Source organism: Agrilus planipennis, unplaced genomic scaffold (genome assembly GCF_000699045.2).
Source record: "Agrilus planipennis isolate EAB-ADULT unplaced genomic scaffold, Apla_2.0 scaffold141, whole genome shotgun sequence".
NCBI lineage: Eukaryota > Metazoa > Arthropoda > Insecta > Coleoptera > Buprestidae > Agrilus > Agrilus planipennis.
In genome coordinates this window covers 149,752-163,222 of record NW_020438903.1, presented here as the reverse complement: position 1 = coordinate 163,222, position 13,471 = coordinate 149,752, and the positions used below count along the sequence as shown (strand labels likewise).

The 13,471-nt window shown below is 35.4% G+C and overlaps 1 protein-coding gene across 1 annotated transcript in view; it reads left to right on the top strand.

Annotated features, from left to right (window-relative positions):
* LOC108736939 (semaphorin-1A) overlaps positions 1 to 13,471 on the top strand; it is a 509,066-nt gene that overhangs the window by 489,648 nt on the left and 5,947 nt on the right. Inside the window, exons 6-12 of the mRNA XM_025973315.1 lie at positions 3,472 to 3,576; positions 3,669 to 3,757; positions 5,208 to 5,349; positions 10,789 to 11,137; positions 11,711 to 11,793; positions 11,864 to 12,092; positions 12,714 to 13,086. Of these exons, the coding sequence (XP_025829100.1) occupies positions 3,472 to 3,576; positions 3,669 to 3,757; positions 5,208 to 5,349; positions 10,789 to 11,137; positions 11,711 to 11,793; positions 11,864 to 12,092; positions 12,714 to 13,086 (1,370 nt within the window). The remainder of the gene's footprint in view (positions 1 to 3,471; positions 3,577 to 3,668; positions 3,758 to 5,207; positions 5,350 to 10,788; positions 11,138 to 11,710; positions 11,794 to 11,863; positions 12,093 to 12,713; positions 13,087 to 13,471) is intronic.

Sequence of the window (13,471 nt, the reverse complement as noted above, 5' to 3'; positions counted from 1 at the left end):
GATGAACCTGATATCATAAAAATTAATTGAGTTATTGTAAAAAAAAACAATAACATTTTTTTGGAAAACTTTTTGGGAGAGAGATTTTGTATGTATATTAGGAAAAAAGATAGATAGTAAGAAGTAGACGTGTCGATAGGTACATGCTCACAAAACATACATGATAAAAAAATGGTTTTTTCATGATTTTCGATTTAAGGGGTGGTTGCTAAAAGGGTTGAAAAATTAATTAAAATCATAAATCATGCATATAAGTGTTGAAAAATATTTATTTTATCTAATTAAACGAGATTACTTACTCCAGAATGCTTAAATCTGCATTTTCCTCATTTTTAACAAAAGGGGTGGATTTCACCCCTAAAATGCAAAAAGCGCAAGTCGAGCATATGTCACTTTTGAAGTTAAGGGTAAAATATACTAAATCCCAAAGTTTCATGCAAATAGATGGAGGTTCACCGAAATCGGAGGTAATAGTTAATTTTTACCTTCATTCACTGTACTATATCAAATAAACACAAAATTGTAAATTTGCAAAATATTCTAAAAACTGCATATAGGAGCTTTATGACCTGCATCAAGAAGAACGGTCTACACTCATAACATGACCCTCTTTTTCATAGTTTAATTTCCAAAATTTTCCTTATACCTTCCGTTTAACTGATTTATAATATCTTTAATCCTATCCTAGGCGAAGGAAATGGTCCTAATAATACCAAAAGCTTTAAAGCTACATCTACATAATAGTTCGCGAGCTAACAACCGATCATCATCTTTGCAAATGAGGCGTTCGTTCGAAACCCATTTCACGTGTGCAGGCAGGCACTCTTCAAATGGCTCGTATCCAATTAGTGGGTGGCACTTTGCACTTGGAAGTTTAGCGTGCGCAATTTTTTACGTTTCTGCCTTTGCTACTACCTGTACATATACAAATCGAGGGTAAATCAGAACACGTCAGCAGCCTAACAAGCGAGTGTGCAGTGACACATTAAACCGATTAATCAACACACGATTCAGCGAATAGTGAGGGCCTGAGCTTGTTCTGGCCTTCGGAAAGTGTATGCCGGTTAATTTCGTATGAATACCGGCAATTTCCGCAAGAACGTCATCACACAACACAGTCGACTGAAGTAGGTGTAGATACGACGATGATGGCGGCGACCAACGCGATGCGATCCGTTGCCGTTTTCCATTTTAAACGGACAAAATGCGACCATTCTGCGGAGCTCGGTTACGCGGCAAATTCCTTCGCTTTCTAATTAATTAAGTTTTGACGTATCAGTGCTTTAATTGATTTATCCTGGTAATGCTTAATGAAACTGACTAATCTCGTTACGTCTGCGGTGGAAATTAAGGAATCAATTTGGAATTTTTCCCCTTTTCTGATCTGTACGTGAATGTCCAACATCCAATGCTCTTTATGAAAAAATTTTCTAACGAGTGGATATTGGATCTGGACCCGTTCTTAACGCTGCTCTTAATATAGTATTCACTATAAAACTAATCATCATCATAATGTCGTCAGTCTTAAGACTGGTTGGACACGCACCTCCACTCCTGAGCAAATCTTTGCATTTCCCTGAAACTGTAGTATCTGTCTTTGCGAATAGTAATCTAATCTAGGTCTCTACTCCTTTTAACTCTTGTTTCTTTCTCCAATATGTCTCTGACTAGCCCTTCATGCCTGAGAAGGTGTCCTACTAACATATCTCGCCTATTTCTTATCGACTTCCATAGAGTCCTCTGTTCTCTTACTCTTTCTAATACTTCTTCATTTCTAATCTTTTCTATCCACGGTATTCTCATCATTCGGCTGTAACACTACATTTCAAACGCTTCTTTTCCGCTGCGCTCACCGTCCGTGTTTCGCACCCGTACAGCGTCGCGCTCCAAACATTTCGAATTTATTCGAATTTCTAAATTAATCGTTCGCCAGCGTAGAAGTGACTTCTTTTTATTGAAGGCAACTCGACCCTGCGCTATTCCGTCCTCACTTATCTTGTAAAACTAAGGTGACGTTTTTACGGCCCTACAGTTAATGTAAACTAGAGCTTCCCGATTCTATAGTCTTTGCTTTTGATCACAACATGTCTACCTTTAGTCATGTGGACAGTGACACTGTCACTATAAACTTTTTTGACATTTTTGAATATTCAGGACATAATGTCAATACATGACCCTTTCACTCAACCATATACTCACAAAAGTATAAAGGGAATCTCTAGCTAATATACTGGATGTTCCGTTTAAAAAGATATTTGCATATACTGCATATGAAAATTTTAGTAGCACATTTGAAATCACCACAAAAACTAGTATACAAACCATTATTTTAAATTTTCAAAATATCAGTATCTACCTATAAAGATAAAAAAAGGGGAGAGTGGAATTAGAAAATTCACCCTGTACATCATATGATACGGATGTAAATTACCGGTTCACTGGAAACTCTGAATTTAAAATGAAGATCAAAAGATAACGAATTTACATATAGATATGAAAAATTCAGAAAATATTTATAACTTTGACACCACAAACGAGACCAGTCCACCATTTCATAACGACATTCAAATTCATTTTTATGAGATTAAATCAACACGTGTAAAAGAAAACAATTACATTTTATGCGATAAAAAAATTCGTACATACATCGTTTGCGATGAAGATAAAAATGGAATAAAATAACCTTTGGATTATAATTATCTATCAAGTTTTTTTTGTTTAATTCTTCACAATATGAAATAAATATAAAAACATGTGTTGTGATTCTATTATCAATTACATATATTCACGTTATTCCCACACTTATACAATCAAAATGAGATGGCTTAAATTTGCCTATGCGTACATGTTATCACAATATTTTTATTTAGTATTAACTTCTACGTGCTCTCTAGTCAATCACCACCAAAAAAGGGGCACGTGACGTCATGCGCATGCCCAGAAGATTGAGGAAAGTTTATACTTCCATCTCTAGTTGTAAAATTTGATTAATAACCTTATTTTTATTTACCTATTAATGAAAGATGTTTAAGTAAATAAGCTGATTATGTGTATAAAACCAAGAATAATTTGAAATAAATTTATTATAGGAGTCTCTTTTCTGTCCAACTTTTTCAAGATCTCTTACTACCATCATTGACCCTATAAAAATTACTTTTTTGTATTTATTAAATGGGTGAATTTTAGAATAAATAATAAAAAAGAAACATTAGACAATTAGGTACTTAATTCTTATTCACTTTTATCATTCGCATTTTCTTCACACAACCGTTTTTATTTTATCACGATTCGATCACAATAAATTTGAGTCACCTAACTATGACGACACAGTCGATGGCGCGACTTTAAATAAAATAACAATTTCGCCATCAGTCGAAACCATCCGCAATGGATAAAAGCCAAAAGAAAAAAGAAAGAAAGAAATCAGCGCACGGTTGCAATCTAAAGGAAAGCTTTTTTCGATTGTTTCAGATGGCGATTTGTACACTGGAACAGTGGCAGATTTTAGCGGAATGGATCCCATTATCTATCGGGAGCCCTTACAGACTGAACAATACGACTCGATGAGTCTCAATGGTAGGTCGTCTTTAAATTGTCCAGAATAATCGCACTTCCCTATTCACGATTTTCTCTAAACTGTAACGCTCCTTTTTCTTTTATTTTTTCAGCTCCCGACTTCGTCAATTCGATGACACAGGGCGACTACGTTTATTTTTTCTTCAGGGAAACGGCAGTTGAATACATCAACTGCGGAAAGGTCAGACCAATCGATTTTTACATTTTTTTTTTCTTAGTTAAAAATACTCTTCATGAATTTTCATCGCGTCTCAGTTATACACAATTGTCAATAGTAAATTAAGATAAAGGACGGAGTTTTAAAACAGATATATTAAAATGAAACTCCGAAGTAGGAAAATCTCTTTCTTTATAAGGATACGTTGCTATATGTAGCTTTTCTCGGAACTCCGTTCACGTGGAATTCACATTTTCCTTTTAATTTATTTAAATACAGTACAACCTCGATAATTCGAACATGCGTTAATCCGAACCTCCGCTAGTTTGAACAACGAACAGTTGGAAGTCATAATCTGAACCAACCTTGATAGTTCGAACAAGTTCGAACAGCGCAGGCGTGGCAACGTCACCTCGCTCCTGAAGCCACTGCTGAAGTTTTGCAAAATCTTACATTTTGTCCGTTTTACTAAACTATTACGTTAACAGCTATAAAATGGCGCCAAAACGCAAACATATTGCATTATCAATATAGAAAAATGTTAATATTATTAAAAGTTTAGAGTCCGGAAGCTATGGTTACATCTTACAACTTTTTTATGTTCTAGATTTATTTAAAAAATAAAGTTTATATATAAATATCTGTGTCTAACATGTGTCTAATTGATAATCATGTGTCTAATTGATAATACGAACAATGTGATAATCCGAACAACAAATCGAGGTTGTACTGTATTAATGTTTATAAATGTGCCTAAATTGCACGCCTATAAACTGTAACTTTTAATGGACTATAATTTGATGAGAAAAAACACATTTGAATATTTATTGGCTACAATTCTCAACAAAATCGGTTCACCGCCCTGTAATACCTAATTTGTAGTAAACACATGATTAAGTCACGATGTGGTGAACAATATTTTCGTATGTTTTTGTTTTTGGCATCAAAAATAAATTACAAGTTATGTTTATATTTTTTTGGTTGCTCACACAATGGCGTGTGTAGTCCGTCATTATGTTTTTGTTTGAATGGTTGAATACCTAGGTATCAAGAAGGATACATTAAAATTGATACCCACATATCTTACTTTTCTACCAATTTTTCTTTTCATTTTATAAGATTTTTGAACCCCTTTGTCTATTAGAATAACTTAATAACAAAGTAAATTAAAAGTCTAACAATAAGACGCATTGCGACACTAAAAATTTTAGAGAAGACGTAATTATAAATTAATCATTCTATACTCATCTACTACTACAAACCCTTTCTAATATCAATAAAGCTATCTCATGGGTCACCTAAAATTAGAATGAAATGGAAAAGAAGTCTAACTGTGTAATTTATTTCTTATCCCCCGTATATAAAATGATGTTTTGAATTTCCAGACTTATCGTTAAAAATATTCCTGTTATTTATTTATTCTAACTATCTAGTGACACCTTCCTTGGAACATTTTTCGTATTTTCTTTTACAGGCTGTGTACTCAAGAGTCGCAAGAGTATGCAAATACGACAAAGGAGGTCCACATCGATTTCGCAATCGATGGACTTCATTCCTCAAATCGAGACTGAATTGTTCCGTTAGTGGGGAATTTCCCTTTTATTTTAATGAAATACGTAAGTACCTACAACACTTTTAATATTTAAAATCTTCGTCTAGGTTTGTATAAAAGAAAATTTTAAAAAATCGAACAGATTTTTTTTAAAACTCATACTATTAAAAATGAATGAGTGAATGAAACAGAATACTGTGAGAGATGAGATCTTCAATGTATTGGCAAAACATTAACAGAAATTCAAATAAACACTGCTACTATTAGTACCTAATATGTTTCCACTTGGAAAATTACATGAGTGCGTCAAGTCCCAGTAAGAGAGAGGCCCCTTGCGGTGGCCCAACTTGCCACTTCCTAAGGCCGCCCCTGCTTAAGTATGTAGTTAAAAATTTTTTTGATGTTCATGAGCGAAAAATGTCAATAAGTTTCGAATAAAGAAAGAAAATGTAAAAAGAATCGCTTCTCATGTGTTAAAACAGAAAATCGATTATTGTTTCAGTAGAATGCAAAAGCACATTAAGTACAAAACACGACGACCAGAATGATACTTACTTTGTAGCCCGTATTTAGGCTTCACTTTATCTCATTTCTGGCTTCAAAGTTTAAAGGCGTTTTTGGTAGAGGTACGCACCTACATATGTACATAAAATTGAACCAGCTTGCTTTGATCAAATTTAACGGTTCGCTAACCGTTCTTTGCAGATGTTCATGTTATTTTGAAGTTTCCTTCTATTTATAAAATTGAAAAATTGAATCACAAACAAGTTTTATAAGCAAATATGTATCGTACAGTGTATATCTATACATGTATAAGAAAAGTAAAAGCACTCAAGCTTTTCAATATTCTATATCTAATCTTCTGTTTCGTCTATAATCATTTAGCAATTAATAATCATAAAATAGCGTTTTTAATAATCGTTTAGGAAAATGGTTGGCCTAGACCTCATCAGCATCATAAGGTCGTCAGTCCTAAGACTGGTTGGGAACGCACCTCCACTCTTTCCTATCTTGAGCTAATCTTCGCAATTTACTAAAACTAAAACAACCCACATACTTAACTATTTGCGAACAGTAATCTAATATAGGTATACCTCTACCCCTCCTGACTCCCGTTTCTGCCTCTAATATGTTTCTGACTAGACCTTCGTACCTTAGAATTTGTCCTACCAACCTATCTCGCCTATTTCTTATTGACTCCCATAGAGTCCTCCGTTCTCCTATTCTTTCTAATACCTCTACATTTCTAACCTTCTCTATCCACGGCATCGTCATCATTTGCCTGTAACACGACATTTCGAATGTTTCTACTCTTTTCTTTTCCGTAGCGCCCACCGTCCATGTTTCGCACCCTTACAGCGTCGCGCTCTAGTGTTCATCTTTTTTTTATTTTTGGATTCATACTTGAAGATTATGATAACAAATAATACTGTAACTTTTTGAAACTTTATCGGAATATCGAAAATAGGCATCTTTTTTCGTTGCATGTAATACATAAGTATTCAAAAACTGCATGAAAATAGCGTTAATATATATAAAATGTTTAAATTATTTTAAGCAATGTTGTTAAAATAAATTACATCACATTTTGTCGTTACAACACGTGGTGCATATTATACGATATTATGAATGAACTGAATCCGTTTGAATATTAAATTTTGCATGCGTGTCGAAAGTCGTTATGTTCACCCCGGCATTATTCACAAGAGAAGTAAATTTCCCCTCAGACGATACTTACAAGTAGATTAAACGCAGGTTACCATAAATTTACTAATTTATTGGCGCCTGTAAAATTTCTGGTCAAGTTTGTCAGTCATGCTTTTGCGTTAAAGAAGCCCTTCAACACTTGTAGCTGAACATTCTCTGTCGCTTCATGAACTTTAAAATTTTTCCACGAAGATTTACGATGAAAAGCTTCATCCGCTGTTCCATCCCCGCAGCTCTGTACTCGAGAAATAATGGTAGCAAATCAGAATTTTACCATGCGGCTTATAAAACACAACGTATCCAAAATAAGTACGAGATAAAGTTGAAAAGCAGTCCCGTTTACGGTTTACTGTCGCTCCCCCTTTTTATCTCGATTCTTGCGTTTTATAAAGTTTTTTACGATACTGGCTGTTCGCGTTGGCGATTATGGTCTTTGAAAAATCGTAGGCAGAATTTCTGCGCTCTTTTTCAACTTCGTTTTATTAGAATTCTTTCACGGATTTTATCAGAAAAAATAATCTGAAAGTTTTCAACATCAATATCTATATTAGGCTCGGGTCTAGTTTACTTCGCCTTCGTAGCGGAGACGGAAGGAAAAGGGAAGAAAAGCAAAAGCTTCATTGTGGCGGGGAAAATGGAAATCTAAAAGAAGATGTTATTGCACAAAATTTTGAAAACAATATACATTTAATAAAAAAGACGTAAGAAATTTTAGCGTATTAATGAATTAATTTTACCTGCTACAGATAACCACTACATTAAAACGTGCCTATAGTCAGCAGCTACAGATATACTAGGTCTTAAACCAAACGAAAGTAAGAAACCCTGGATAACAAATGATATTGTAGGATTAATAGACGAAAGGCGGAAATACAAAAACAGGACAGAGGAAGAAGGGCAAAAAAGATATAAAGCTATAAAGTGGGAAATAATTAGGAAGTGTAGGGCAGCTAAGGAACAGTGGATTGATAGGATGTGTAAAGAAGTAGAAGAAAAGTTTGAAGTAGGTAAAACCGATGAGGCGTATAATATAATTAAAAGGAATTTTAGAGAGGTAGGATACAGTAGTATTAATATAAGAAACGAGGCAGGGGTCATTTTGATAGGAAACGAGGAAAAGGCAGATCGGTGGAAAGAATATTTAGAGAACCTTTACGTGTGTTAGGAGATGTATTAGAGAAGGAAGATAGTGTGGAGATAGATGAGCTTGGTTATCCCATAATGAGAGAAGAGTTCGATGTAGCATTAAAAAACTTAATGAATAATAAGACGCCAGGTATAGATGGGATACAGGGGGAAATTGTAAAACATGAGGATGTCAGATAAGTCAGGACGCGGGGGCGCTGCGGAAAAGAAAAGGTTAGAAGCCTTCGAAATGTGGTGTTATAGGCGAATTATGAGGATAACGTGGGTAGAAAAGGTTAGAAATGAAGAGGTGTTAGAAATAATAGGAGACTCTGTTCTCCTATTATTTCTAACACCTCTTTAGGTATCTAGGAAGTCAGATAAGTCAGAACGGAAGGAGTAGTAGGGATTTTAGCAGAGGATAGCGCAGGATCGAGTAGCTTAAGATTAATTAGCGGTAGTCACGGCGGAAAACAAAAGGTTAGAAGCGTTCGAAATGTGGTGTTATAGACGAATGATGAGGACACCGTGGATAGAGAAGGTTGGAAATGAAGAGGTATTAGAAAGAATAGAAGAATAGAGGATTCTATGGAAGTCAATAAAAAATAGGCGAGTTAGGTTGGTAGGACACCTTCTTAGGCATGAAGGTCTAGTCAGAGAGATATTAGAGGCAAAAACAGGAATGAATTAGGAAGGGTAGAGGTAGACCTAGGTTAGATTACTCTTCGCAAATAGTTAAGGATGTGGGTTGTTCTAGTTTAAGGGAAATGCGAAATTTAGCTCAGGATAGGAATGAGTGGAGGTACGTGTCCAACCAGTCTTAGGACTGACGACCCTGTGATGATGATGATCACAGATAACCTCAAATTAACGACAAAAAATTGTTGCTGCTGATACTCCCTAAAGCAACAAGAAGGTAACAGCATTCGTCATTAATTTGAGGTTATCTGTAGTGGGTAAAATTAATTCACTAATACATTGAATTAGCACTACAAACATTCAAATTATCTCGTCAACAAATTTTACTTTCAGTAACAGTTAATATTTCATGAAGTAAAAAATCAAACTATGTTATATACGGAGCAAAGGTCTTTTTAGTTATGTAAAACCAATAACTTACGTTTCGCATTTAATTATGAGGCATCTTCAGGGTTAGGTTTAAGTGCGAAACGTAGGTTGTTGGTTTCACATAAATAAAAAAAACCTTTGCTCCATACATAGCTTGATTTTTTGCTTAATACAATTGTTAATGGGGAAGAAATAGCAACTTAATTTAATTTCTACCACTACACATTACCCCAAACGTATGAGGAAACATTTGTTGCTGCTGTCAAACCCTCACCGGGAATCGAACACGATCCCTAATTTTAAGAGCATTCTGGTGCGTAACGGTAGAAATTAAATTAAATTCACATTGATGTTTAAAAATTATTAAAATATACATCTTCGGCATGATGTAGCGCAAGGAACTGAGAAGAGAAGACGGGGCACTTTTAGGAGAACATTACCCCTTTTCAAGTTTGTCGCCGTTAAATGAATAATGAATGTTTTTATTTTATTGCACAGAATTATAAGGTTACGGTAAGCAAAGACAACACAAACGAAGTCGTGGTCATGTCCTTCCTTTTGTTTGCAGGAATTTGTTTATTTCCCCTATTCCTCCTGCTCCACCATCTTCTGCTCGACTTCTGTTACCTCGAAGTAAACTAAACCCGAAACATATATTGTGTATTTTACACAGATATGTAGAACATGATTCAATTCGCCTTTTTAAGAATTTCAAACATAATGCCTTGTACAGTAGCTATTAGTAAGGTGACCATACGTCCCGGATTTCCACCTTGCTTCCCGGATTTTTCTAGAAGCAATATTTGTCTCGGATTCAGGTTTTTTTGTCNCTGATACTCCCTAAAGCAACAAGAAGGTAACAGCATTCGTCATTAATTTGAGGTTATCTGTAGTGGGTAAAATTAATTCACTAATACATTGAATTAGCACTACAAACATTCAAATTATCTCGTCAACAAATTTTACTTTCAGTAACAGTTAATATTTCATGAAGTAAAAAATCAAACTATGTTATATACGGAGCAAAGGTCTTTTTAGTTATGTAAAACCAATAACTTACGTTTCGCATTTAATTATGAGGCATCTTCAGGGTTAGGTTTAAGTGCGAAACGTAGGTTGTTGGTTTCACATAAATAAAAAAAACCTTTGCTCCATACATAGCTTGATTTTTTGCTTAATACAATTGTTAATGGGGAAGAAATAGCAACTTAATTTAATTTCTACCACTACACATTACCCCAAACGTATGAGGAAACATTTGTTGCTGCTGTCAAACCCTCACCGGGAATCGAACACGATCCCTAATTTTAAGAGCATTCTGGTGCGTAACGGTAGAAATTAAATTAAATTCACATTGATGTTTAAAAATTATTAAAATATACATCTTCGGCATGATGTAGCGCAAGGAACTGAGAAGAGAAGACGGGGCACTTTTAGGAGATATTCTAATTTCACAAACAAACTAATATACCAAGCGTTGTTACGATATAATTTCTGAAATCCAACTATCGTAAGAATGAAAATTATCACCCGTTTTTAACAAAACTGAATGAACAGAATGTCTGTAATAAAATTTTTCTGAAATGTTTCTTCTGCATTACAGAATCAACTACTGATTTAATCGAGGGTGTGTATGGCGATCAGCCAGCTCAGTTGGTTTACGGTACGTTTACAACACCGACGAACAGTATATCGGGAAGTGCTGTGTGTGCATTTTCCCTTCGTGCCATAACAGACGCTTTTGAAGGCAATTTTAAAGAGCAAGCAGCACTAAACGCCAATTGGCTAGCGGTGCCCCCGTCAAAAGTACCCGACCCTCGACCTGGACAGTGTCACAACGACAGTCGCACATTGCCCGATCTTACACTTAATTTCATCAAAACGCACTCGCTGATGGATGAAAGTGTGCCTTCTTTCTTTGGACAACCAATTGTAATTAGAACCAGCTTCCAGTAAGTACGATTATATTTGGTTAATTTTTAGGGTTCCGTACCTTAAAAAGAAAAAAGAACCCTTACAGGATTACCGCATTATTCTTCTGCTAATCCAGAGCCTGGCAAACTTTAACTTCGTAGGAGCCTCTACCTGAGGTTAGTTTGGGTCACTCCACACCCTTCAATGAGTACGAGAGAGTAAACAGTAATGACCCATATTGCTTTCTCTTTTTCTTCTCCCTTCTACCCTCATATCGAGCCCCTTCATCCCGTAGACGAGCGAAGCCTCCCTCGAAAATTTTCTAATGATCGTCCCGCAGCTCAGGGGTAGCAATACTATTGGATTCGACTAGGGAAGAGGGGACTCACCTACGAAATGGAAGGGATAAGAAAAGGAAAGAATCATCTCACTCGCACTCGCAGGAGCAATGAGGAGTTTCTTAGCTATACCTGAGGAGCACTGGGGGGCCAAAAGAGCCGAGTTTGCCCGGCTCTGTGTTAATCTATCAAGACCCTTTTCGTTGCCCGAGTCCCAATATAATTAATTTGTCTATATAATTATGGTCTCTATTTAATTCACAAATTTTACAGCTACCGTTTTACTCAAATTGCCGTGGACCCGCAAATTCGCGTACCCGGGGGCAAAACATACGACGTACTCTTCATAGGAACAGGTAATTGAAAAACTTATTGATGTGGCTCTGAAGAATAACTTTTGGACATTTCACTTTATTTTTTATTCAGATAATGGAAAAGTAATAAAGGCTGTAAATGCACTATCAGCCGACACCAAAGAAGGTGTCAGACCTGTTGTTATTGAAGAAATACAAGTTTTCCCAGTTCACGCTGCAGTGAGGGGCATCCAAGTGCTACACAGTGATAAAGACGACGGAAGACTCGTTGTAGTTTCTGATTCAGAGATACAGTCATTGAGACTACATCGGTGCGACAGTAACAAAATTTCAAGTTGCAGGTAATGCAAATAATAATACTAATAGAAAATTAAAACAAAAACATTTATGCTATTACATGATGTACAGTGTGTATTATTTGCGTACCCCTGGCTACGGCCCTGCATATATCATGTATATATGGTCGGCAGTGGTCTCAAACTAAAATGGAATGAAATCTGCAAAAAATTCAAATAGCTCATCGTGGTACTGTGCACATGACTAAAAATATATATTGAGTAAAATCATTGCAAATAACGGGCGATTAGTCTTTTTCGAATATTTCAAAGACTTTAATATTAAAAGCGAATTTGTATAATTTAAAATAACAATTTCATGTTAGCTAATTGATAAAAATAATTTACTTGCTCAAAAAAGCCGTTTCACCACCCTGTATTATTTACTTTTTCGTGATCGCAGATTCGACCCCTTTAATAATCATTAATTCTACTATTTAATTGACCTACTAACCCAATAGATAAGTGGGTGTTAGCTTGCAGTTTTAAAGAAATAATTTAAATGTACCAACTTTGTATGACTGACCTAAATGAGAATTTATAGATACTGTGTACCACTATCTCGTTTCAAGTAATTGTTTATTTAATTTTTAACATTAAATGTTTTGTTTTCTTTTTTGTTACTAGCGAATGCGTTGCTTTACAAGATCCTTACTGCGCTTGGGATAAAGTACTGGGCAAATGTCGTTCCTACGGGGCGCCTCGTTGGAACGAAGAAAATTTCTTCTATCAAAGCGTAGCTACGGGACAGCATTCCGCCTGTCCGGCCCCGAAAAACAATAAGGATTCGTCTTCCATGGGAGGTTTTAATTTACCGCAACTAACTACTAATCAAGACCATCAAATAAATAGTAATCAGCCCGATGGTCAAGTAATCAATATCGTACAAGAAAAAGACTACGAAAACAATGCAAGTAAGTTATCCTGCCGTAATTACGATATACAAGGTGACGTAAGCGAGAGATTTATTTATATTAATTTTGAGATTCGTATGAGATTTGTACGTTTTAAAATACACTGTAAACTCTTTATAACGTCACTCGATTTAACGACAAATTCCTTAAAACGTTGAAATTGCTTGACTGGTTGGTTTACATTGTTTTCTATACAATATTACACTCTATATAGCGTCACGCTCACTCTATTTAACGACGACAATGCGGCATTATAATTCATTATGCAGTACTTTCTAAGTTGCCGAAATAGATAAGAACTGCAGCTGTGTACGTTGTTGAAGAAGACGATCCTGTCCCTCCACCAAGCATCAAACAAGCACTTGATGCAGCGAAACTATTAAAAAAATACTTTTTATATAATCAAATTGATCCAGCAGTATCTCAAGATATGAGTAAGATACGTAACAAAATACAATTAAAATATTGGAG